The sequence below is a fragment of the Actinia tenebrosa genome, unplaced genomic scaffold (genome assembly GCF_029948245.1).
Source record: "Actinia tenebrosa isolate PJP-AT-01 unplaced genomic scaffold, QUT_ActTen_1.0 PGA_scaffold9__36_contigs__length_13948895, whole genome shotgun sequence".
In the NCBI taxonomy this organism is placed as follows: Eukaryota; Metazoa; Cnidaria; class Anthozoa; order Actiniaria; family Actiniidae; genus Actinia; species Actinia tenebrosa.
Genome location: NW_028292586.1, coordinates 1,364,674 through 1,391,786, shown reverse-complemented (window position 1 = coordinate 1,391,786; position 27,113 = coordinate 1,364,674). Strand labels below are relative to the sequence as shown.

Genomic DNA, 27,113 nt, shown 5'->3' with positions numbered 1-27,113 from the left:
ACAGAGGGAATTCTTATGTGGTTAATGTAATATCTAAGTGAAAATAATCTTAGCAAATAGAAGTGCTTTTGAGTGTTGTGATCTTCCTGGTATTCCGCACTCCTACACACGCTTCAGAAGGACGCCTTATGTCGATGTAATATCTAAGTGAAAATAATCTTACTTTGGTGTCCTTTTGAGTGTTGTGAAATTCACACGCTTCAGAAGGACGCCTTATGTCGATGTGATATCTAAGAGAAAATAATCTTACTTTGGTGTCCTTTTGAGTGTTGTGAAAATCACACGCTTCAGAAGGACGCCTTATGTTGATATAATATCTAAGAGAAAATAATTTTACTGTGGTGTCCTTTTGAGTGTTGTGATCGTCCGGTTGTTCCGCACTCCTTCACACGCTTCAGAAGGACGCCTTATGTGGATTTAATATCTAAGAGAAAATAATTTTACTGTGGTGTCCTTTTGAGTGTTGTGATCTTCGTAAAACTCCGGGTATTCCGCACTCCTTCACACGCTTCAGAAGGACGCCTTATGTGGATTTAATATCTAAGAGAAAATAATTTTACTGTGGTGTCCTTTTGAGTGTTGTGATCTTCGTAAAACTCCGGGTATTCCGCACTCCTTCACACGCTTCAGAAGGACGCCTTATGTGGATTTAATATCTAAGAGAAAATAATTTTACTGTGGTGTCCTTTTGAGTGTTGTGATCTTCGTAAAACTCCGGGTATTCCGCACTCCTTCACACGCTTCAGAAGGACGTCTTATGTTGATATAATATCTAAGAGAAAATAATTTTAATTTGGTGTCCTTTTGAGTGTTGTGAAAATCACACGCTTCTAAGAGAAAATAATTTTACTGTGGTGTCCTTTTGAGTGTTGTGATCTTCGTAAAACTCCGGGTATTCCGCACTCCTTCACACGCTTCAGAAGGACGCCTTATGTTGATATAATATCTAAGAGAAAATAATTTTAATTTGGTGTCCTTTTGAGTGTTGTGAAATTCACACGCTTCAGAAGGACGCCTTATGTGGATATAATATCTAAGAGAAAATAATCTTACTTTGGTGTCCTTTTGAGTGTTGTGAAATTCACACGCTTCAGAAGGACGCCTTATGTGGATATAATATCTAAGAGAAAATAATCTTACTTTGGTGTCCTTTTGAGTGTTGTGAAATTCACACGCTTCAGAAGGACGCCTTATGTTGATATGATATCTAAGAGAAAATAATCTTACTTTGGTGTCCTTTTGAGTGTTGTGAAAATCACACGCTTCAGAAGGACGCCTTCTGTCGATGTGATATCTAAGAGAAAATAATCTTACTTTGGTGTCCTTTTGAGTGTTGTGATCGTCCGGGTATTCCGCACTCCTTCACACGCTTCAGAAGGACGCCTTATGTTGATATAATATCAAAGAGAAAATAATTTCAATTTGGTGTCCTTTTGAGTGTTGTGAAATTCACACGCTTCAGAAGGACGCCTTATGTGGATATAATATCTAAGAGAAAATAATCTTACTGTGGTGTCCTTTTGAGTGTTGTGATCTTCGTAAAACTCCTGGTATTCCGCACTACTTCACACGCTTCAAGAGGACACCTTATGTCGATGTCATTTATAAGAGAAAATACTCTATTCTATGACCGTATTTAAGAGCAGCCTTTTTTCAAATGACCTTATTTAAGGGTATCCTTGACCGTATTTAAGAGCATCCTTTTTCAAATGACCGTATTTAAGGGTATCCTTGACCGTATTTAAGAATGTTCTGTTTTGGAAGCACCGTATTTAAGAGTATGCTTTACAGTATTTAAATGTTTCCTTTTCTCAAATGGTCTTTTTTAATGGGTATCCTTGACCACTTTTCAAAATATATTCTTCCAGTTGATCTTAAATATAAGTTACGATGGCGTGTTTTGAGAAAAAGACTACATCCCGGGCGTAGAGTGCAGCTTACGGCCATCTCACAGCCCAAATTACATAAATTTACTGTATTTTATGGGGTCCTTCTCCCCCCTGTATTGTATTATGCATTCACTTTGAAAACCATTTGGAAGCCAATTGTTCAATGTCTATCACTTCTAGAATGGACAAAATTTAAAGAATACATTCTGTATAACTTTGAAAAGCTCAAGGTCGTTTTCTTTTCGATACGATATACCCACAACTTCTTAGTTTGTCTTAGCGGAAACAAAATATATAAGTCTGAAACTACACAAAGTACATTTGTGCCTTGCCGTTATTTTAAGAGTGTATGGACAATAACCATGCCTAAAGACTGAGGACCGTGAGATTGCAAATACGTGTTACAGAATTTACCCACTATCCATATTGAGAGAAATCTTGTGGGGACAGTCCTTACAATTATATTTTTCGATATCATGGCGATGAATGTTACAGCATTAACAAAGATCAGATCGCATTGGACTTAGCATGTTTGGTGTGGTTTTGTGAAGGGAGGACACTCTTTCAATCTGCGAATCTTAAGAATCCTGGGTTGCATCATCGACTTCTGTATTGAATATGTCAGCAACGAAACGCATTTTAAAAAGAAAGCAAAGGGCATTCTTTTTTTAAGGGCTATGAAATAAGGAAGAGATGCTGTACGCTTGATAGGCTCTTAAAAAGGCCGAGTTCAAATTGATAGCGCTTGTCTTTCCTCGCGGGACACAGAATAAGAGCGAATTCCAATTGATTCAAAGTATTCTATTTTCGTAGAGAAATATACTTCAAGCGATTCTTAACAGAGAATTTTTCTTGATAGATTAAAAAAATTCAGGCTGAAAAGCTTTTTGAATAGGTATAATGTTTGGGCCACTCATCCAAATACTAACCCTCCTTAAACGGGCTTGACTCAGTATCTTCGATGCCCAAGTTTTTCCCACTGGACCACAGTTCAATATACGTAATCAGCATAACAATAGCCGTGAAAACAATGCACCAGATAGACTAGACTTTTTGATGTTATTTTCTCAACCGATTCCGTGCGTGGCAGAGATGCAAGGGATTAGCCGATATGGTCTGGGAGCCGGCTGGTCTCTCCCCTGATGCTTCGGCTAGAACATTTTCTTGCGTAATTCGTGCACCCAAGGGCAGAAGGATTTAATTGCCGTCAGGTCCGAAGTCCATACGCCGCCTCAGCTCTGCGGATGTCTCGGGGGTATGGCAAAGTAGAATCGTTTTTTTTAAATAGTTTTTTTGGTGGGTTCGAATCCCACGTTATGCACAAAAGATTGTTCTTTTTTCAATACATTCTTTTACATTATAGCTTCAAATCTTTAGTCGCTTACAAAAGGTTCGATCAACATTATCATGCATTTTAGCAATATCGATCTACCAAAAAGTAGAATTATGCCTTTACCTGTCTTTCCTAACTTAACATATTTTCTTTTTAAATTTATATAAACGTTTTCCGCTTTTTATATACATAGCTACGTAGCATTGCCCGGTTCCCGTGGGTCAAATAAGAGGGGGTGTGAATGGGGATACCCGAGTCGGTTAACTTTACTAATTTTTAAGTCAATTATAAGTTAACTGTTAATAATTTTACAAGCGCTGTCCATAATATTAACAAAAATAAACAAATATTAGTTATTAAGTAACTGTTATTGACAAACATTTAGGAAAAATGTCAGTTAACTATAACCCCATCCATGCACACCTTCAGAAAAGAGTGGCTATTGTCAAATTCGCCTCGTCAGTTTTACTCTACTGTGTCCCACTCAGAAAATATTCATAGTTTCGCCCTAAAAATTTCTTTAGAAATGTGATTAAGCTTGTCTTTATTCGATTTTATAGGGTTAGGGTTAAAGTCCCTATATTTAATCGTAGTTTTTCTTTTGTTTCATAGATTAGAAGCAGGGATTTTTTTTGACTTCTATATGCGGTTTTTATTGCCTTTAAGAGGGTTTAAAATCTTTTAAAAACACATTGCATTGAAAAGATTGCACTAAAGACGGTTGAATTCCTACCAAAATAATTTTTTCGTTTGTAAATGCGAGGCTTTGCAGTAACTAAATCACACAGAAATCGAAGTTCATAATTAAATCTTAACAATTTTGTTATATAATAAATAATATATAAATAGATTAATAATATCCTTACACATTTTAACACTGAATATATATTTACCAAAAAATAAAGGTTTCTAAAATTTAAGTTATAATGACTGCAATCTTTTTTTGACTTTAAATTAAATTTCAAAATACTATAAATTATATGAAGGATTTCTGGGCAGACATCATCAGATTAACTGTTCACTCCCCAAGAGGCACTCAAATAATCCTCCAAGGTATTTGTTTGTCCCTGCTCTAATGAACTATCAGCCATTAAATGTTTTCCAAATTCAGAAACTCGGGAGGGATCCGAATGGGAATCGTCCCTCCCCCTTCCCCCCTCCCCCCTTCCCCCCTCCCCCCTTCCCCCACCTTTTGCAGTCCTCGCTCGCTTAGCGCGCACAGATACTAGGGACGAGGGGAAGCCCCCTTTTTTGATATAAATTTAAATTTCAGTGAAAGCGGGCCTTTATTTGGAACTCTTCTCAAGACCATAATTGAAGGGTTTTAATCTTTCAATTAACATAAGTACTAAAAAAAAAAGATTAGTCGAACTCTCTGATTCGAAACTAAGGGATTTGAAAAGCTTCAAAGTATGGCGGAAGGAATACAGTTATGTAAGCCATTAGAGTGCTGCAGCTGCTCTTTATTGAAGGTATGTTTTTAAAAGCACTTCAATGGCTTTTTAAGTGGCTTTTTTCCTATTGTAAATTATAACGTTATGTATATTCACATGGTAGTTATTGAACAATCAATGTATTAATAAATTCAATTGTCTTAGATTATAAGCGTATGTCGTAAACAATGAAAACGCCGAGTGCGAGCTGCAAGGATTATTTGTTTTAGATATCAGGGCATTGTATCAGCGTTTTCAACTCATTGTTGAGGTGAAAGGGCTTTATCACGAGTGTATTTAACCTTGTTATCGCCTACGTGTGTGGGTTTATTGAGTTAACATGGTGTTAATAGCAGGCTATCATGCTTTATGACCTGTTCCTAAATATTGATTCTCTGTTATGTCTCAATATTTGTCATGTTTATGTAATATTTCCTTCATCGCTCTTGCATAACAGGATTTTATGTTTCCTAAACCAATTACAGCTGTAAGGTTTGCCTAAAGTATCCCGCCTCAGATTGACCTAATCGCTTTAGCGATTAACCATGATCGATATGCCATGTGAGATAGACGCTTCAGTCTCTTAGATACGTAACTGTTTTCGGATAGATAACATAATATTTATGTTATGATATTTAGTTTCCTAAGCAATAAAATGAAGCAATATAGAACATACGGCTCGAGTTATCTTCAAAAAAGAATAAAAATCAAAATTGTGGTGGTATTCTTTTTTTTTGCGTATATACACGCCCCTGATATCAATAGCTAATTTATCTAATCTTTGAATGATTTGCTATAAATAATTGATCATAGCGCAATGAACTTTGGGAAGGGGTAAAGTCCCTAAATTTTCTATTTTGTTTCATAGAGTAGAAGCAGGGTTTTTTTCCCTTCTTTCCGTTTTTTATTGCCGTTAAGAGGGTTTAAAATCTTTTAAAACCACATTTTTTAAAAGAAGATTATAGTCGAATCTTAAGATCAGACATTTGAAAAGCTCTACAATTTCTAAAGATGCAGAATAATTGGGGAGCGAAAGGACCTACGTTTTTTCAAGCTTCGTTGGGGAAGCCATTGGAGTGTTACTGCTCTTTGTTAAAGGTATGTAAAGCACTACATTGGCTTCTTCAAGTGCTTTGTTTCTTACTGTAATTCATACCGACTGACAATGCTTTGAGTAATTGCTGTATTTCTTAATTCAATTGTTCGGATCTAATCGTGTCGGTCGTTAAGGATGAAACACTAGGAGCGCTAGGTGGCTTATTGTGAGGTGAAAGTGGCTATTTTTTATCTATAGATCTCGATTATAATTTAACCTTATTAGTGTTGGTGCCAACACGTGGCATTGGAGTTTATTGAGATACAATATGGTGTTAATAGCAACCAACACCCACATTTGATGACATTTCTAAATACTGAGCAAACATCTCAGTGCAGCACTCAAAATAAACTCAATCCCTTTTGTTTTGTTATAAGCTTTCCTGTTTCCTTTGAGGAAAATAAGGTTATACTCACAACGTGCCTTAATTGCTCTCATTGAGAGATATTTATCGCCTTAACGTTTAACACTGAGATAAGTGAATTATTTATCGAGCCCTTTAGCCTTAAACACGAGATATTTGACTCGTGAAATAGATATTTCCGTATACTATCCATGCACTGTTATGCTTAAATTTTTTCCTAAGAATATTGTATAAAAAATAATTGTTATTACAATATGTCATTTATAATGTATCTATATATATATATTTTTAACTTACGAAAATAATGTGCAATGTTTTAAAAGCTTAGCATTTCTTTCTCAGTTTTGCAAGGTATTCTTTCTTTTTTAATATTGGTATTTCTTCTTTATTAATTCTACAGCCTAGCGTTTTAGTAATTGATGGTTACGAGATTGTTGTTTGCGAATGTCCCAATAACATTTCTGGCTGTAATTGGAAAGGGAAATTGAATCATTATTTATTGGTACGTATATTTAGTTTTACGATGAATTGTTTTTACCACTTAAATATCTGTACTTTAAAATTAGTTTGAAAATCTTTTGGATTTCCTTTTTCATTTCTGGTTCAAACTGGGAGAGTCTAAGTAGCAAGCAGTTGATGTAATGTATTCATAAAAATACAATGAATCGCACCTAATACAATAGATAGGGTGACAAGAGAATACAATAGATTTTCTGAATGCATATACATCAACTGAGTGCTATGTAAGGTAAATTCTCCCGGTTAAAAAAACATACTGTAAATCCTCTATTTAGCCCCCCCTCTCTAATAAGCCCCCCCTTTTTAAAGGAAGAAATTTGTTAGGCCCCCCCCTCTCTTTTAAGCCGCCCCCCCTCCCCTCCCGCTTCACAACTAAAGAATCACGTGTTAATGTACCAATTAATGGAACATTTAATGATTGTTCAGAACATTTATTTTCAGCTTGCTTTGTTAATGTTACCGTGTTTTAGTTTTGCTATTCACAATGATCATAAATTATACCTGAGAGACTAACACAGGTGAATCAAATAAAAAAAATGCCATGTACATCACTACAGATTATGTGAGGCGGTCAATTTAATCCTGAGTTACAATCATATTACATCATGACAGCATACAACTTACTATGTTTCGACTAAATCAATAAGCCCCCCCTCTCAATTAAGTCCCCTCTCTCCAATAAGCCCCCTCTCTCCAATAAGCCCCCTATCAAGCGTGCCTGAAATAAATAAGCCTCCCGGGGGGCCAAATAGAGGATTTTATACGGTGACATAAAATCTCAAACTGAAAGGTATTCTGGGAAGTGAGGCAATTATAAAAGCTTTAAGTTGAAAATCAGTCTGTATATTATCTCTGTTTAGGATCACAGAAAAAGATGTAATTTTCAAGTGGTACAATGTTATTGCGGAAATCAAATGTATAAAGGGTACATTGCGCATCATCTTAGTTCGGAATGCAAGCACAGATTGGTAAGCATATAAAGCATAACAAAACAAACAAAAATATTCATTATTATTATATAATTACCAATGAAATATCTTAATTTTTCTCTATTTCGAAAAAATTATATCTTCACACGTGAAAATAACATGTTATTACAAATATCACCTGGATTCGAGGTTAAGCCCATATCACTTGACTTTAAGAATCGTGAATACGTTTTGATTGGGGAGGACATACACTTTTTCAGTAACCATTTTCAACTACTATCCGAACAATATTCAAACCCTCCATTCCTTCCGCCCATGAAAAAATATCTACCACATCAAATGCAAAAGGAACATATTAATCCCATAAAACAAAAAAATGGTGGCAAAGTCTTCTTTAGTTTGGGAGGCAATAAGTCCCACACCTAGCTACTGCAGACTGAATAGTCTTAATTTTTAATTTCCAAATTGATGATATTTTGATTAATTATATATAGGTCGATTATAAGCTGACTTATGAATTAGATGATATGTATGGACATCAGGAATGCCCAAGGTGCTGTTGTAAATGGTATGGCACTTGCACAAGATATCATAAGGTTGGTTGTAGAGGTGTAATATGCCATATATTCGTGAAACAACTAAATTACTAGCTATATATTAAATAGCAGGGATATGCATGATCAAGCACTGAAAAGTATTTAGTAATCAACTATACTGACAGCATTTAGATGTCTAATGGCTGTTGTTTGTACAAAATAGCAGCAAAATAGCTGCAATTAGACAATACATCTTTAGCTTTGCTACACTGATTATTATGCCGCATATACTCTATGAAATATGCACTACTAAAAACTTTGAAAATTATCAACATCCTTTCCATCATCATCACCACCATCATCATATTATATCACCATCATCTTCATCATCATCTTCATCATCACCATCATAATTATCATCACCAACAACATTATCACCATCATCTTCTTCATCGTTATCATCGATATCACCATCGTCATTATATCACCATTATTACCATCATCACCATCATCATCACCATTGTCATCACCATCATCAATATTGTACGGGATTTCTCAATAATATCGTATCAAAAGGAAACCACTGCCATAGTTGAGTACGCAAATCCTTTTTATTCTTGCACTATTGAATCTGGTAATGATCTGGTCAACTAAAATAAGGATTATCTATAGTTAGCCTATTGCTCTGTTTACAATTGTTGTTACTTATGGGAAAATGATTCACAAGGTGAAATACACAACAAAGTAATCAGTTGTGCTACAGATTAAAAGAAATACAATAAGGTTGAGGACTTACCAACGTTGGCGGGTCAGTCAAAACAATTACATAAAGATATTAATCCCGAAAGTTCGTCTTACTTCAAACGAGTGTTACACTATACTGAATTAAAAGGGTAGAACGCTAAGAGATTAAGTTAATCTCTTGTCAATCAAATAATTGCTGAATACGCTGATTACTATGGAAACAGCTACATGGCTCCCCTAAATTGGTAACAATTTACAAAAATACCTAAATCATCAAAGTTCTTTAAACATATAAACCGTAACCAATTATAATATGTAAATGAAAGAAAAGAAAAGAAAAGAAAACATGAGTCCTCTATAAAGTCCCTATCCTATACTATGATGTCGGCTTTTGTGGACACCACCGTGGCTTGCGCTGGTTACTTGGTTGGCTCCTCGACGGGGATTCCCGGTCTGCTGTTTTCTTATTTCTGAAGCAATAGCACTAACTTCTGGATAGGTCTTTCCAAGACAGATAGCTGTCCATTTCTTTTGCCGCGTGGTGATAGGTTGGGGCTACCAACGAGCAGCTTCACCTTTCTCACAAGCCCGTCGTCGTCACGGATTACTTCTGTTATTCTGGATAGGCGCCATTGGTTGCGGGGACTATCGTCGTCCTTGATCAGAACGATGTCATCAGGTTCCATGTTGCGTCGTTGACGCGTCCACTTTTGCCGTTCCTGGAGAGACAGTAAATATTCTTTCCTCCATCGAGTCCAGAATTCGTTGGTTAGATGCTGGACTCGTCGCCACCACTTCCTGGAGTAGAGGTCAGCCTCTTGGAAATTCCCTGGGGGTGGTAGTATGACCTTGCTCTTCATCGTTAGGAAGTGGTTCGGTGTGAAAGCTTCTATCGGCGCGGTTCTACCGTCTACCGTCAGGGGCCGTCCGTTGACTACGGCTTCGGCCTCACACATGAATGTGCGAAGAGCTTCATCATTTAGCTGACTGCCACAGTTGGAGAGTAAGGCTGATAGAACGCTTCGCACCGTTCTTATCTGACGTTCCCAGACGCCGCCCATGTGGCTTGCGGATGGGACATTGAACTTCATTTCAATCCAATCGCAATTGGACTTCAGCAGTTCTTTCTTCACAGCCTCATGATCCATCTCAGTCAAGGTTTCTTGTAGCTCTCTGCGCGCGCCAATAAAATTAGTCCCTCTATCACTGCGGAGTTGTCGGACTGGACCACGGCGGCATATAAATCGTCTTAGAGCGTTGATGAATGAGCTGGTGTCTAGACTGTTGGCTGTCTCGAGGTGGATCGCTCTGGAGAAAAGACAGGTAAACAGTACGCCGTAACGCTTAAGTTCTTTGCGCCCTTCTTTAATGATCCAGGGACCAAAATAGTCCACAGCACAATAGGTGAATGGGGGTGTCGGCTCCAGTCTATCGCTCGGCAGGTTAGCCATCTTCTGTTCTTGCCCTGATGCTCTCAGCTTTCTGCAGGTAACGCAATCGTGGATCAGCTTTGAGACCATCGGGCCACCAGTGACTATCCAGTAGCCGGAGGAACGTATCTCGTTCAGGGTTAGGCCTCTTCCTTGGTGTTTGGTTGACTCGTGGCAGTTCTTAGCGATAAGGTATGAAATATGATTGTCCTTGGGAACTATAACAGGATGTTTGAGCCCGAAGTCGATACTCGCGTTTTTGATTCTGCCACCGACTCTCAGAATGCCATGTTGATCGATAAAGGGATCGAGGCGATACAGGTCTGACTTTCTTTTCAGTTCGCGCTGTTCAGCTCTGCTGCCGTTGGTGGGGTTCTCCCTACCAGTTGATAGCTCTTTCATCTCTGTGACATAGGCATCCTGCTGAACTTCTCTCAAGATAATACGCTCTGCTTCCTGGAGCTCTACAATTGTAGGGGTTGTGCCTATTGGTTGCATAGTACTCGTTGGAGTGGACTTCTTCTGAACTCGGTACCTCAGAATCCTCAAGTATTTCAGGCAGTTGGCCACGGCTCGTTTGGCTCGAAACCAGTCCGAGAAGTAGCCAAGTCTCTTCGTTAGTGTTGAACATTCCTTCACGACTGTGGAAAATGCGGACGACTTCTTAACCTCTTTATCATCTGCTGATATCTCGTACGTGTCGTTGGTGAAGTCTTGCCATTTCTCTTGGAGCTCCCATAGAAAGGAAGGTCCTTGCAACCATCTTGAAGTCCGTAAAAGACTTCTTGGACTCAGGCCGCGGGAGGCGTCGTCCGCTGGGTTGCTCCTACCTTCCACGTACTTCCATTGGGTAGGGTCTGTGTGGTCTCTTATTTGCTGCACGCGGTTCGCTACGTACGTGTGGAAACGACGCGCTTCGTTATTAATGTAGGCCTTGACTACTTGGCTGTCTGTCCAAAATACCTCCTTGTCGACTGGTAACGTCAGTTCCTTGTGAAGCATTTGGCTGACCTTTACCGACGTTACTGCTGCAGCAAGCTCCATACGAGGTATCGTTACTGGTTTCAGTGGCGATACGCGAGCTTTCCCCACGACGAATGAACAATGAACTTCGTCCTTCTCGTTCACCAGACGTAAGTAGGAACACTGGCCGTAGCCGTCAACGCTGGCGTCAGAGAAGTGGTGCAGCTCAACTATCTTGGGAGATTCAAATCCATCCGACTTGTGGCATCGGGGAATATTCATCTTCTCTAGTAAGGGCAGTTCTTCCCTCCACAGCTGCCATTCATGTCGCAACGAGCCTGGTATGTCATCGTCCCATCCCACGCCTTCCTTGCACAATAACTGGAGTATCTTCTTGCCTCGAAGCATGAATGGGGCGGCGAAACCTAGAGGGTCGTAGATGGAACTAACTGTAGACAGGATTCCTCTTCTTGTTAGGGGCTTATCCTTCAGATGAACTCTAAACTGAAAAGTGTCATTTTCTACGCACCATTCCACACCAAGTACTCTCTCGATGGGTAGAGCATCTTGATCCAAGTTGAGTTCCTTAACTCCTTTCGCCCTGTCATCGACTGGCACTGACTCTAGAACTTCTTTACTATTGGATACAAACTTGTGAAGTTTGAAGCCTCCCTTTGCGCACATCTCACGGGCATCTTTGATGAGTGACACGGCTTCGGCGGCCGTAGCGGTGGACATGAGTCCGTCATCTACATAGAAGTTTGTCTTCAAGAACTTAGCGGCGTTCTCGTGGCCTTGTGCATTGTCGTCAGCTGTCTTCTTTAAGGCTAGGTTGGCACATCCGGGCGAAGACGTAGCACCGAAGAGATGGACTCTCATGCGGTACTCCTTCGGAGTGGAACTCGTGTTTCCCTTATCCCAGAATAGGAATCGAAGGAGGTCGCGCTGTTCTTCATTTACGCGAACTTGACAGAACATACCTTCGATATCGCAGGCGAAGCATACTGACTCTTGACGGAACCGACATAGTACGCCCGCAAGAGTGTTCGTTAAGTCGGGGCCTTGGAGTAGATGTTGATTCAGAGAGTGGCCCTCGTACCTGGCTGAGCAGTCGAAAACGACTCTTATTTTGTCTGGCTTCTTCGCATGGTAGACACCGTGATGAGGTACGTACCATACCCTTTCGTAGTGGTTCGGTGCCTCTTCTGCATAGCCCTTTGCTAACATGTCCTCGACGAAGGTGACGTAATCTTGCTTATACTTTGGATCCTTGTCGAAACGGGTCTTCAGTTGATTCAAGCGTACCTCTGCGAGCCTTCGGTTGCAGGGAAGACTCAGGCCGTCTTCTCTTAATGGTAGCGGCATCTCATAGTGGCCGTCCTCGGTTTTGTGGATCTGCTCGGTCATCATCTTCATAAACCTTATATCTTCTTGTGATAATGACTTGTCGGAGCATTGCATTTCAGGGAACTCGTGCTCGAACATCCTTTTCACGGCAAGAGGGGTCATAACCTCCTTGTGAGATGGGGGCTGCGGGATAAGGAAAGACGTCCCGTGGTCCGTATCCATCCTCTTAGTCGCGACATAGTGACATCTAACGCTGCCTTCTTCGCAATCACTTCCTACCACCTCTGCGCCTATGACACCCCAGCCGAGAGCTGTGCGCATAGCGTACGGGTCAGTTGCATTCCCAGGGACAACTTGTCTTGGCTTGATAGCGCGAACACAGTTGTTGCCAACTAGGAGGCCGATCTTTAGTTCTTCTCTGTATGGTGGTATCTGGTCCGCTATTGGTTCGAGGTGTTTCCACCCCCTTGAGATCTCCGGTCTTGGTATCTGTTCGCGTCTAGCAGGTATCTGATCCCTTGAGTACGCTCTTGGAAGAGGTATGTTAACTTCTCCGTCCTGGCGAGAGACAACCAGTCCTTCGATTTTTCTTGTCAAGATATTTTCGACGGAATGCATTGTTCCTAGCTCCAATGTTATTTCCGGACCAGACAAGGATAGTTGAGAGCAGGCGTCGTCTGTGATGAAACATGTGTCGCTCTGGTCATCCAAAACGGCATACATTTCTACCTTACGATCCTCGTTATCTTGGTGATATACCCAAACGGGGACTATCATGGAGGTCCTGGCGTTGTTGCAGTCATTCAGGTGACAGACCTTGATACACTCAGGTGTATTAAGGCCTGGTAAATAGTTTCAAAATATCCCCCGCGAAGCTTTTTCCTTTGCTTGCAAATCCAAGATGGCGGATGCTTAGGGATACACGCCGCCGAAGATTCAAAATGAGATTGGAAGCGTTGTTTGCTATGAAAGGTATTTTTCTTTCTTGGTTGTACAAAGCTGAGTTTGTATGTTTGAAGATTGGAACAACAGAAGTTCATGAGATATGATGAATGAAGGTGAGTGATACCAAGTTGTTGTTTTAACGTGACCTTTTAAGGTCAATTAAAATTTTAAAGATTCGAACGCAACGGTAATAAAACCGTATTATCACGAAGTTTGCATTTTTGTTTGACTCTGCTACGAGTCGAATTGAGAAACATTAGAGCCGTTGAAGGTTAAACACAATAAGGCTTATCCAAAGCGATGCAAATCTTATTACCAAGCTTTGTAAGAATGTTTTTCAAATTTTCCATTGTTTTTTTTTGTTTTTTTTTTTTTGCCCGGGTTTTTTTTGCTGCTTGTTTACAAGTTGAACTCATAAATCTTAATCTTATATGTTTTGCGGATGAAACAGGTCACAATACCGAGTTCTTCTAACCTAGGAATTGTTGTTGCGTTGTATTTTTATCAGTGATTGACTCCAGAAATTTGCTACAACACTAATTTTGTATTTGCTTCTAGACAATGTAATATTGCTGGGTGTATTTATAAGCTATTTGATAGGCTTATAATACATTAGCTTGTCATCATAATTGGTGGACAAAAGTTGTCGTTTCTCATGGTAAGTTTCATACATTATCAATTTAATTGATCTTTGTTTTAGTTTGATGTCCCAATCTATAGCTGGATTATTCCCTATATACAACCCATAACATGATGATTCTAACTTTATAAATAAATAATTTATTTAGAAATTGTTTGTGCCCTCAAAAGTATGTAAAAAATTAATAATACATGCTTGATGTATATACAAAATCGTTTAAAAATGTGAAAATAGCAAATCATGTTTCATCTATATACAAAGTTATTTAAAATATTATACACTCGAATGCAAAAATAACAATACATGCTTCATCTATATACAAAGTTATTTAAATATTTATACAATTAAATACAAAAATAGCAGTAATGGATGCTTTCTCTATATACAAAGTTGTTTTCAAACATATTCACTGCAGTAGGTAGTTGTGTTTGTGAATGCTTCTTAACATCTGTATTTAGTCATTGGTGTGAATAGTTCTAACAGCAGCTTTATCTAGAAATACTATCTTATTAATCTCATACAAAAAAATTATTAATTTAATATACATGATGTATACATATAATGGCCCTTTTATATTTCTTGAGACATGTAAACATCATACTACCTATTGGAGGTGTACAGTTATTTTCCATAATTTAAGAAGTTCTGAAGCTGTTTTTAATTGTACTTTCTTTGTTTTGAACTCATCTACTTGTACTACAGGCTCTTCAGCATCGTCAGGGAATGAGCTCAGATGTTTGAAAGCTTTGAGAACTGCAATTTGGATTTTCACAAGGTGAGTTTCATATCTTTCAATGTGAAACCTTGATTTGGAATTATGTCTTAAATTCTCTCTTAGTTTGTCATACTTCAAAACTTCCTCACAGGGGCCTAGCACTGTACATAAGGCTTTTGCTGTCTTGGAGTTGAGTTGTTGATTGTTTGTTTCATCTGAATTCTTTTTCTTTTTGGTTTCTGGTGTACATTCATTGACCTCAGGAAATGAGTATGGCCTTTTACCATGTAGTTTGTTTCCTTCTTCAGCAGTTGTTGGTGTTTTATTTACAGCAGTCAATACATTCTCTGTCCCTCTGGTCTTGTCATCACCCAAGACACTTCCATGCATTTCTTCAGTCATCTCTTGATGTGCAGCCATTTGTTCTTCTTCTGATTCTATGTCACATGTAGTTGTAAAGGCTTCTCCATCCATGTTGTCCTCATCATCAGCCAAGGCATTACCAACATCACTGTCTTCTGTTATTAGCTGAATCATTTGCTCTGTAGAAATGGCATTGTCATCCTCATCATCAGGCACAGTTCCAGAGCAATAGCATGTTTCAGGGACATGCCACTTATCCTTGGCATCTCTCAGCTTTGTTGCTGGAATCTTGACCTTGCTCTCTAGGCATTTGTTCCAGGAAGTGTCTAGATGTTGTTGCTCCTTCTTTATTGTACTTGATCGAAAATGATGAAGCTGTGGTCCCTCTTCTCTGAAGCTTGTTTCATCATGACCATCAAGGAATTCTATTCCACCAACAACTTCTTTCCACCATACTCCTTCTCCTGGCTCCAAATAGTCTGCAATGAGCTTCAGGTGTGCCTCCCAGTCCCCTGCATATTTCATCAGATCAGTTGTGGGCACAAAGGTGTTTCCCATCCTTGGAAGAGACTTAGCTAGTTTGCTGATCTCCCTTTCTTCTTTGAGAACATAGTTTAGACCAGGTTTGGATGGATCTTGTTTGACATGAAGAATGGCATTCTTTGGCAGATCTTGTATTCTCCTGCTCCAAGTCTTGGAAGTGATATCTGATATCTTCTCAAAAAATCTTTCAAACATTTCAGCATTAATGGACCTGTGGGATGTTATTCTAAGAAGCTGTGAGGAGTGTGTGATGCAGCTGTGGAAGTACAATCCAAAAAGTTTTCTGTAGCTCAGGGACTTTGGAGGAGTCAGTACTCTTCGGCATTGAATAGCATGCCTCCAACAAAGGTTGTGGAGGCGTAGGATCATCTTGGGGCATCTCTTCTCATCCTGGCCATAATAGATCTCAGCCATTTCACACAAAGTTACAAGTAGAAGTTTAACTTCCCGGTTGGCCAGTGGGTAAAGGGCAATTGTCACATAAAGAAGTGTCTTTCTGTAGTCCACACCTCTAAGTTTCTCTTTGCCTAGCTGTACAGAAAGGATTTCCTTAAGCTTGATCAATGTGTCAATGTCTGTTATGTGATGAGGCAGTTCTTGCAAGATGTTTTTGATGTGGTTCATCAAACAATGTAATGGTTCAAAGCACAGCACTTCATACATTTCCAGATTGAGATCTTGAACTGAGGCATTATGGTGTAGCAATGCAGGCAGTCTAGTTGTTCCACCTAGTACTTCTGCTAGCTCTTTCTGTAGCTCATTCTTTTTCCCTTCATCAGACATACCCCTAGCTCTAAGCTCAGCTTTGAGTTCATTGACTTTCAAATCCTTGAATGGATGCAGTGAATTCTTTCTCCCAGCAGGACCAGCAGTAATCAAATTCTTTTTCTCTTCTAACGTTTTATATTTCCTCTGGAAGGAGTATTCCATATCACAGCTAGAATTAATATCACCATCGCAACCTGGACATCCATAGTGGCCCCCATGTTGAGTTCCATCTTCCATTTCTGCTGCTGGATTGTCCCCATTCATGAATCTCATGACATCCTTTATTCCTATTCCAGATTCAGTTGTGATATTGTCTTTCAATTTCTCTAAGTCTTCCTGTCTTGTAGGCACAAACTGCATTTGGTCCTCTACTGTTGATCTACTGGGACCCAGTATATACAGCTGTGGCTCTTCAATTGTGGCTTGGATGTCTATACTTCGGCCTGTCTTAGTAGCAAACTCTTCTGTGCTTAAATGAATTGCATTGTCATACAGTTCTCTTACGCAGAACAGCATATGCCCATGATTTGCCACTGTTGAGTGGTCATGCCATGTTAGCCAATGTCTTTGGCGCTGCAATTTCTTTAAGCGACTTCTCATTTCTTCAGTGTCATCTCCAGTTGTTTCGTTAATTCTTTTCAGCTCACTCATTATTTCTTCTCTGGTTAATTTGTCATATGAACTGTCATCTTTGATTCTGAGTAGATCCTTGTTTCTAACGAGTGCTTCAGATCTAATTTGCTGTAGGGGGATTTTTCTTGCAGAGACATTAGTCTTTTTTTGGATAACTTCACCCTCATTACTAATAGCTAACTTAACTATTTCGGTTTGTACCACTGGGACTCCAACATCATATGTCCCATCCTCAATTAGTTGCTTGATGGATGCCCGGATCTTCTCATTGGTGCGAGAAACTGGAACTGATATCTCACCTCCTGCCTGCTTCTTCAGTGCTCGTCTTACTCGAAATTCTGTAAGCCACATATAAAAGAAATTACTATATTTCAACTCACAGTACATCATATAACTAAGCACACATTATTATTGTTTAAGATAGTAAAAATAAACTACACATGCAATAATAGAAAAACAAAGTTCATATTTGTTTTATCCATTCCCTCATCAACGTTTGAATTTCCCATTCCCTAATAGAACAAACTTATTGTACTGGAGCTTACCGGTATTTAAATATATTTACCGCAGGCATCCCAACTACATTGATGACAATTCAAAATCAATGATATATAGATTTTAAATACCTTTTGGACCATCCTTATTTTCAGGCTTATCAAAATTTGCCAGGTTAACACCTTGAGTTTTCTGCAGTAAGGTCTTCAATATTTGACCACCATTTGGAGGAGTGGAGTCTTGCCCTTTGTACCGTATCTTGTACACCCTAGCCTTTTCAGACCAGTTTACTTGTTCATGCGGCCATGAGTTGATGTCTATCAAAAGCTGATCGATATCACCTGTAATGTTTTCTAATGCAGGAATGTGGGACCTCTCTTTTATTTTAGGGGGTGTTGTACTTGCCCTTTCTTGTGCCTGTTCTGGTGTTTCAAATGACTGTGCTAATTGGCGTTGTTGTCTTGCATTGTAGGATTCCCTTAAATTTAGGTGCACACCAGTGTCATTCTCCATTAAAACCCTGTTTTCAACATCTCTCTTGGTCTGTCGAAGCTTATTCCTTTTTTCTTTTTTCTTTTCCACAGGGGAAAGTTTTCTCTGAAGACCAGCATCTGGGACAAGAACTAGTATTTCCCTTAGTGTCTTTCCAAAGTTTTCTTTACATTTTTCATTGTATGTTGAATAAATTGTTTGTCCAACAGACTTCAGCTGTTTTTTTGTTGCCTTTAACCCTTCAGAAAGCAGTGTATGTTTTTTAGAATCTGTGGCAATACTGGTAAGCGGGCCCCTTTTACCTAACATGGACATTTTTTTCAAAGGATACGCTGCTTGATACTGTGAGTTATAGAGTTGGCAAGCCTTGCAATTTGTTATCGAGTGTGCTTTTCGTGTTTCGCTGGTCATCCTCTTTCCCTGATCAGACCAGTTTGTCATCGAAAATTGAGACAAATACAGCTCCTTGTCTTTTTTGTTTCTCCAGTTAGCAATTTGCTCATCTATTTTCCTCGCAACACGGTTAAATTCGTACTGCGTTAGGTTAAATTTTGCATGGCCACTGAAATGTTCACTGTAAAGTTGATACCTTTCATGCAAAACCCTTGCCCCAAACTTTGCCTTTCCCTCATTAAAGGCCTTTTTTATAGAACACAGGCTCTTGGTTTCTCGAATGCACACTCTAGCCCAGGCACATTCTACTTTCACAGACATATTGAACTTAAATATTGTTCAAGTGAATTAATTATCCTTGAAGAAAAGTAAAGTGCATAAACCATATAGCTTCTAAAGAATCTGTATGCAAACTAAACTTAGGTCTTCAACTAAATTAATCCCCCTCAAACAAAAATAAGTTTGAAAAGAATTGATTTAACTTCTACGGAAGCTGTTTAAACACAAGTAATTACTTGTAATAAGGGTATGACTTCAACAGACTGTCTCGTAGGAGATCCCTTTGCCTCGACTAAACCGATTGAATTGAAGAGAAATTTGAGGCTCTGTTTGCAAATTGACGAGCGTTGCAAGGTTTTCCCGCCTAAAACTCAAATAAACATGAAGATATTGAAGAATATTTAACATTTTAATAAAGCAGAACTTTTATTTGTTAGTAAACGATCACTCAAACATTGTGGTGTGCATAACCTTTTTCAAATCAAAATTACCTGTCTAAAACTTCCAAAAAGGAATATCTTTGCTCATTTTATAATAGAAGAGGTATCAAATGATTGAACCATGCTCGTAGAATCATCAATATTATCTGTATTTTATGAGCAATTTGAAATCAAACATAGAGGGAATCGAAGGTTTTCGTCCGCCATTTTGAAATTGTGCCATTTTTTCCCTTGGGGAGGTAAGACGAAGATTTTAAAAGCTTCAAAACCAATGGGGTTTTATATCCCCTCTCTCCCCTGGATGGGGAATTTGACTATTTCGGGCCCATTCCCCGCTCGGTATGCAACCAAAATGGCGGCTCCAAGAAATGGTTAGAAAAAGTAATAGTTTTTCTAAAATGGGGAACATTTAATCATATAAAATCATGTAAATTTATATTTTTCTGAAAAGTAGCATGGTTGTTCTTTATAAAGACGCCTTTCAACTTAGTCCAGAAAGCTTCGTTTCCAAACAGTAAAAGGAAAAGATGCTCAAAATAGTCAATTTACTCGTGACTTTGGAATTTTGCTTCATTTATCTACATTGTAGTCAACCTTAAAAAGCGTATTTGAATTATTCAATTACATATGAGTACATAAGGGCCGGATAAGGCAAAGTTAAAAGTCTTTAAATTTTCCCCATTTTACAATCCTTTTCACCGAGTTTTTAATGTAGTATTTTTCAAGAAATTTTACAGACAAGGGTTGCCATAGCAACGAAAATGAAAAAAAAAGACTTCATTTTGATATGATTAATAATATATGTAAGTTCGGTGAAGAAAAAATTATTTAGGGGATAGGAAATTTTTTTTTTAAATTTTTAGCCTCGTTTCCATGCTAAAGTCAGGCCTTAATACACCTGAGCAGTGGTTGGTTGCTTTAGCTGCCTCTGAGGCTGGTTTACTTGCATCAACTTTAGTATCAAAGTGGAGCAGGGTTGCGTGTGATTTCTCGCAAACACCGCATTCGGCCTTCTTCCTGCAGCGTCTTGCCATGTGCCCTTTCGTAAGGCATGCGAAACAGACGCCTTTCGACTTGCAGACCTCCACTCTTTCCTTTGGCGACTTTTCAAGAAAGATTTTACAGCGCTCGAGTTCGTGAGGCTTATCGCAGAGGGGGCACATGCGCACATACGAGTTGTTCGATGAGTTGTTTGCCCTTTCTTTTGTGATCTCGTGTCTTGAAACGGAAGTAGCGAAAGTCGATCCTTGTGAACGTTTGGTTTCATTCCTTAGGGCGTTTCGTCCTGCTAGGTAACCGCCCTTTTCTTTGTTCGTGTCTAGTTCTTTCTTCGTAGCTGATAGTGATTCTAAAGAGAACACTGGATGTGTTGCATCAGAGGCGGCATCCTGAACGAACTCCACAAGGTCATTGAATGTATACTCGCTCTTCTTGGCTTCAATCCTCTTGGCGCTCTCCCTCCACCTGTTGCAATAGTAAGCTGGCAGTCTTGTAGCGAGCTGACGAATGAACATGAGGCTATTAAGCTCCCTTAAGTAACCAACTGTTTTCATGGTTTCTTGCGTCATCACAAGGAAGTCACTTAGCTCTTGGAGTTCCATCCCCGATTTGCAGGTTGGCCAACTGAACAGCTTCTTTCTGTATTCTTCGTAGATTCTATATGGATTGCCATAGCGTTCTTTCAACATCTTCCTGGCACGAGTATAGGCATCTTCCGTGCGAAGTCCGAGCAGCCCATTGATGGTTCTTTGGGCTGCTCCCCCTGTATACTGCCCGAGGTAGTAAAGCTTACGACTTGGGTCGCCGTCTTCTTCTATCAGAGCCTCGAAAGCACTCTCCCACTTTGGATATTCTAGTATGTCGCCTTGGAAGATTGGTGGTTTTGGCGCTGGTAGCATGAGACGCTTCAGGAGATGGACTTGCTGTCTCTGGATTTCGGTGCTTTCTCTTTGGATGGACTGAAGCTGCCAGGAGATGTCCATTGGTGGCGAGGTGTAAGACGTCGCTGGAGTGGAGCTGGCTCTAAATTGGGGTGTGGCCGGATCGATAATTCCACTCATACGAGGGTTCCTTATGGGTTGGAGTCTCGCTTGTATTCCTGTCGATCCGTTTTTCTCCAGAATTGCTCCTAGGTCTATTTCATCCGTTTCGCGTTGACTTGGACGCCCTATGTGTAATGGTTCCTTTACTTTGGCTTCCTCAGTTGGGTTTCCTGTGTACAGCGTTTTGACTTCAGCTGCTGGGTTTCCTGTGTACGACTTCTTAACTTCGGCAGCTGGGTTTCCTGTGTACTGCCCTTTAACTCCAGCTGCTGGGTTTCCTGTGTGTTCATATTCTGTTTTCTTGGTGGGTGGCGTGACTTCTTTGGTAACAGGATTAATGACGTCGGATACGTCACGTTTGTTGGTGGTGTATTGACTAAGCTGGGAGATATCCCACGGGTCTTGTATTGCTGTGGGGATGGCTATCTCTCCCTTCCCAGCTTCAGTTTTCTCGTCCTCGGCGTCTTTACTGAGTAATCCTTTGATGGCTTCTGCGGCGTTTAACTCTCCTCGGAGCTCCTCCTCTTCTTCAAGGCGTTGTAGTTCTCTTTGTTGTCGTTTTAATTCGTCTTTTTGCCTGTCAATTTCCTGTCGTCTCTGCAAGCTTCTCATTTTCTCTTTTAGCGTCGTGGCTTCGATTATAGCTTGTTTTGCGATCGATAGGGCGTTAGATCTCGACGTTCTCGATGAACGACTGCTCCTCTTAGAAGATCTCTGTGATAGCATCTCCGATCTCTCGAACTCTAACTCCTTTTTCTTTGTTTTTAAGTCGGCCATACACTCCAGGGAGGACTCCCACAGCGTTGTAAATTGACCGTCGTCTTTGTTATCTTTATCATCACCCATCTTTATCAAGAGGTCAAGCACTTGGTCGTTAATAGCTCTGAATCTATTCATTTCCATTTCTAGACCGTCAATACTGGCGGTAAGCTTTACAAGATCAGAAGGAATTCTCAGTAATTCATAAGAATCCTGTATTCGTTTATTAAGATCCTTTCCTGCCTTGGTTCTCTTCTTTTTTGCGTTTTGTAAGTCCATTTCAAGACCCTTTTCGGTACGTGTTCGCAAGCGACATTCCGATCGTGCTTCGCATATTTCTGTGGTCGTGCTTTCCTTCGTAGTTTCTTTCTCTGGTTCCAACATTATGCAACGTTTACTTTAAAACGGCAGTTATTTCACATTAACTATAAGAGTTTCACATTTAGAGTTTCACAGTTTCACAAAGGAATCGTTGGTGAATATAGAATCACTTATTGACTTATCTCTCGGTGGATTCCCTCGTTGTTGACTGTACGGGATTTCTCAATAATATCGTATCAAAAGGAAACCACTGCCATAGTTGAGTACGCAAATCCTTTTTATTCTTGCACTATTGAATCTGGTAATGATCTGGTCAACTAAAATAAGGATTATCTATAGTTAGCCTATTGCTCTGTTTACAATTGTTGTTACTTATGGGAAAATGATTCACAAGGTGAAATACACAACAAAGTAATCAGTTGTGCTACAGATTAAAAGAAATACAATAAGGTTGAGGACTTACCAACGTTGGCGGGTCAGTCAAAACAATTACATAAAGATATTAATCCCGAAAGTTCGTCTTACTTCAAACGAGTGTTACACTATACTGAATTAAAAGGGTAGAACGCTAAGAGATTAAGTTAATCTCTTGTCAATCAAATAATTGCTGAATACGCTGATTACTATGGAAACAGCTACAAATATCATAATCACTTTCATCATCATCATCACCATCATTGCCATCACTGTCATCACCATACATCACTGACATCATAATTGTCATCAACATCATTAACAATATTGTTTATCAGTATTATACTACGTAATTCAATATTATCATTATCATCATCAGGTTCATGCCTATCAATGTATGTACCAGGATGTGCTGTGTTATTGTCAAAAGCTTATAAAGAAATGCTTTTTACCTGAGCATATTATGAAGAATTGTGACTTAAGATTAGTAAGTATACACTGATGCATGGCAAATAAACCTCATACGTAATCACCTCATTATTCTCTCAGGGCTGACGAATAACAGTTATCTGTAGTGGCCTGCCATTATGACCAAATAATAGGCCAAATTACAGGTTTGGCAGGCGGAAATATGGAGGCACAGCACTGCCAATAAATAATAAAATGACATGCAAAATTTACTGGAATGACCTCCTTTTACCATGCTCCTTTACTATGGCAGGCTAAAAAAGTTTTCTATTTTGAGCCCTGTCTCTTATGATTGGTTTTTCGTAATCACAGAGTGGTTGCTCGACCAATCACAGCATGCAAATCTCTATATTCGATTCTAAAATTATACTTATTTATACAGTTTAAAATCAAAGTAAGTAATAAACAAAAGCAAATAAACAGTATTCAATTCAATGATAGAAATAATATTGTTCTTCTCAGGATTTACAGCCTGGGATGAATTTTTCTGACTTTTCAAAACCAGATTCAGATATTGAAATGGTAAGGTAACGACTACAGTAACTACAAAATAACCTCTTTCTATCGTACATTATATATCCACCTTGCATTATACATATTTGGTTATATTTAACAATATTAGACCTGCTGCAGCCTGAATGGTCATAATCAATTAAGCCCATGAGGCTGAATGGGCTATTGATTCATCACCATGAGGGCAAAAGGTGTAATGTTTTAGCATAAACTTACTTATAGATTAAAATGGATCTCAGTAAAAAATATATTATGACATTGGGTTGTTGAAATGATGTATTTTTGTGTCATTTTATTTTGGTTCAAATTTCAAAACTGGCACTTTTTGCTACTAGTGATCACTGAACTGATAGACCACTACTTAATAACACAGCAATCAGTATGTGCATGATATTGTGATAGACTGCCATTATAGCTAAGGTTATACTAAAATACAAAATCTTCTGAGTTAAATTTTCGATTGATGGAAGCCAAAAACTCATTGCAAATGATCTCAAGCCAGGGGGGGGGGGGGGGGCTCCCACATTTGGATTATGAGGATGATTCGCTGAACAGGGTATAGTTTTTCAACCCTGGGTGGGGGTTCTCCACTATATTTGCTATACGGGTATGTGCCGCCCAGTATAGGGTATGGTTTTTCGGCTTTTGGGTCTGGGCTAGGGTATCATTTTAGTCTGGGATAGGGTTAACGATTTGGTCATTTTTGTCTGGCGTATAGGCTGTCGCTTTCTGCCGGCACAAAAACAATAAAAACGTTAGTAAATATTGATTGCAATCTGTTGAAAAACTGTCTTTTCCTTCCTTTAGTCTGGGATAGGGTGTACAATTCTTAGTTTTAGTCTGGGGTAGGGTACGTAAAATCAAATTTTTAGGTCTGGGATAGGGTCAGGGTTTTGAGGTCCTGGCGGCACACCCCTACCCAAGTTGGGGTGGTAGTACCCCCCCCCCCCCCGGGTTTTTCAAGCTTCTTATCATAAACAGGGTATATGCAATTTCGAATTCACTCAAGTTCAAAGTTCTTCCTGAGTTTCCTGTCATATTCAGGGTTTCTACTTTCATATTGACCGAAACTGGTTATGGACTTAAAAAAACGATACGCGAGATGACATGATAATTGAAACAGGAACTCAGTACAATTAATTATATCTTTTGTCATAAACAGGGTACACAAATTTGAATTTTTTTAATCATAAACAGGGTACCCCTTTCAGAATCTCAGCGGAACACCCCTACCCAAATTCTGGCAGAGTACTCCCCCTCCGCCCGGAAAAATTTCTCTGAAGATTCCTGTGACGTTGTGTTTTTACAGCATGAAAGGGTTCAGTATGATGATATTTTGGAACAGCGCGAGTGTCGTATAAGAGAATTAGAAGAGGAAAACAAGAGATTGAAGAATATTATAATAAATAAAGGTAAGAAAATCCCCTAGTGATCATACATCATATACCATCATAAACCATTGGGGAGGGAAGGGGGTTGGACAACAAGCTTCCATAACTAACATACAGATAGAACATAGCAAGGATAATATTAAGATGTTTGTTATATGATGTCGACAAGGCAAACACAAAAATTGGACTGCAAATTGGCCAATAAAAGTGTCTGAAATGGCTCCCCTATATTTGCTATGCGGGTATGTGCCGCCCTATATGGTATGGTTTTTCGGCTTTTGGGTCTGGGGTAGGGTATCATCTTTTGACTTTTGGTCTGGGATAGGGTATCATTTTTATGGGATAGGGTCAGGGTTTTGAGGTCCTGGCAGCACACCGCCTACCCAAGTTGGGGTGGTAGTACCCACCCCCCCGGGTAAATCGGGTTGTGTTGTGTTGTACTGTTATGCAAAATCCAGTACCATAAGCCTGTTAACTTTTACCATGATTATTTTTTATGATACACTGTATGTATATTGCTGCAAGATATGTGTTTTATTCATCTTTGCTTTCATTGATTTTTAGGACATGAGGAGGGATTATGAGGATTTTGTCACATGTGGGTTTTAAGTTATAAATAAATAAGTTTTATTAAAATAATAAGTTTTAAATAGTTAAGTCATGAATAAGTGTCGAACAATTAAGTTTTGAATAATTTTATAACATTTTTAAATACATTTAATTTGTGCATTACCCTTTCGAAACCATATCAATATCCTTGTAACAAGGGCCTACGGTACTGTTGGAAGAATAAAATCAATTTATGGACGCATTCATAATGTTCTTTCTTCCACACTGATATTAACAATTATTAACCATGCTTCCGATATTGTTGAGCCTATCACTGTAGCTATAATGGAAATGGTTATAATATTGTGGTTGGGTACTGTAGAGTGCAAGCGATATAACTGTGAAACTTTATAGTAATACTAAATAGCACAATTTCATGCAAATTCCATTGTTTTCTATAATGCTTAATTAGCACTATTTTGTACTCTTTAGTAATTAGTGTTTCACGGATTAATTGTTTGCACTCTAATAAGAGAAATTACTATACACTCTATAATCGTACATGGATTATGATATTAATGATGATATTAACCCATCAGTTGCTTTGGTGGTAGTGTTGAATATAAGACTTAGAATGATGGAAAATGTTAATGAGGCTTTAGAAAACTCATTAATAATTCATGAAGGAAACACAATAGGAATCACGACCATGAAGGTGATTTTATATCTGATATAGATTCGTCTTCATTTGCATAAACTTTAACTTGGATTTTCTCTATCAAACTTGGTTCATTTCGTAAAGTATTCTGTACAATATGAAAACATACATCATCAGTTTTCTAAGCCGTTTAATAAACTCGGAGATCGTGTCTTATCGGGTCTAAAACCACTCGGCTGCGCCTCGTGTTTTATACTCGATAAAACACTCCTGCTCGTTTATTAAACAGTACATAGACTATCCATCTATTGTATGGGTGGTAATGTTGAATATAAGAGTTAAGTCATCAATGATGTAATGAAATTATTATAAAATAACTGTTATGAATCTCGCGTTCTGATTGGTTTGGAGCGCGTGCTCTATGAGAACACATTGCACGCGCACGCACTTTCCATTGCGTCATTCCTATCTATTATTGTAATTTGTATTTTATGAAAGAAATAAAAAACTTGCTTGCTGTGCTGTGTGCAGTCATAAAGCACTCGGGGATTGGCAGAACACTCGAGAATTGTCCAGAACACTTCCTAACACTTCTCTCGTGTTCTGCCAACCCCCGCGTGCTTTATGACAGCACACAGCACGTGCGCGCGTTTTCTATTTCTTCAATAATTGTTACTGGTATAAATGACGATATCTACCCATCCATTGT

The 27,113-nt window shown here is 39.0% G+C and overlaps 4 protein-coding genes and 1 long non-coding RNA gene across 7 annotated transcripts in view; 2 read left to right on the top strand and 3 right to left on the bottom strand.

The window, feature by feature from the left end:
* Nucleotides 1–4,536: 4,536 nt before the first annotated feature.
* LOC116296913 (uncharacterized) lies at nt 4,537–26,008 on the top strand. 2 transcript variants are annotated; one of them, XM_089024748.1, is made up of 8 exons: nt 4,537–4,694; nt 6,516–6,617; nt 7,495–7,602; nt 8,058–8,159; nt 23,205–23,312; nt 23,756–23,815; nt 25,116–25,218; nt 25,762–26,008. In XM_089024748.1, the coding sequence occupies exons 1-8, from the start codon at nt 4,635–4,637 to the stop codon at nt 25,779–25,781; spliced, it is 663 nt and encodes a 220-aa protein (XP_088880874.1). In that variant the 5' UTR covers nt 4,537–4,634; the 3' UTR covers nt 25,782–26,008. The 2 variants fall into 2 exon arrangements, with proteins under 2 accessions (XP_088880874.1, XP_088880873.1); XM_089024747.1 differs by lacking the exon at nt 4,537–4,694 and adding an exon at nt 5,506–5,753.
* On the bottom strand, nt 8,692–13,402 carry LOC148904463 (uncharacterized). Its single transcript, XM_089024742.1, has 2 exons — nt 8,896–13,402; nt 8,692–8,749 (listed from the first exon to the last, which is right to left on the bottom strand). The coding sequence occupies exon 1, from the start codon at nt 13,358–13,360 to the stop codon at nt 9,308–9,310; it is 4,053 nt and encodes a 1,350-aa protein (XP_088880868.1). The 5' UTR covers nt 13,361–13,402; the 3' UTR covers nt 8,692–8,749; nt 8,896–9,307.
* On the top strand, nt 13,466–18,387 carry LOC148904461 (uncharacterized). Its single transcript, XR_016118817.1, has 3 exons — nt 13,466–13,641; nt 14,087–14,186; nt 18,270–18,387. It is a non-coding gene; the product is annotated as an uncharacterized LOC148904461 (long non-coding RNA).
* LOC148904462 (uncharacterized) lies at nt 14,535–16,720 on the bottom strand. The gene has a single exon (XM_089024746.1). The coding sequence runs from the start codon at nt 16,717–16,719 to the stop codon at nt 14,773–14,775; it is 1,947 nt and encodes a 648-aa protein (XP_088880872.1). The 5' UTR covers nt 16,720; the 3' UTR covers nt 14,535–14,772.
* LOC148904456 (uncharacterized) overlaps nt 20,081–27,113 on the bottom strand; it is a 130,809-nt gene continuing 123,776 nt past the window's right edge. The window contains exons 1-2 of one of the 2 annotated variants that reach the window (XM_089024744.1): nt 22,875–23,072; nt 20,081–22,728 (exon numbers count right to left, since the gene is read on the bottom strand). In XM_089024744.1, the coding sequence (XP_088880870.1) occupies nt 20,141–22,474 (2,334 nt within the window). In that variant the 5' untranslated portion in view covers nt 22,475–22,728; nt 22,875–23,072 and the 3' untranslated portion in view covers nt 20,081–20,140. Of the gene's footprint in view, nt 22,729–22,874; nt 23,073–27,113 lie in introns of those variants that run through there. The other variant, XM_089024745.1, reaches the window with a different exon arrangement.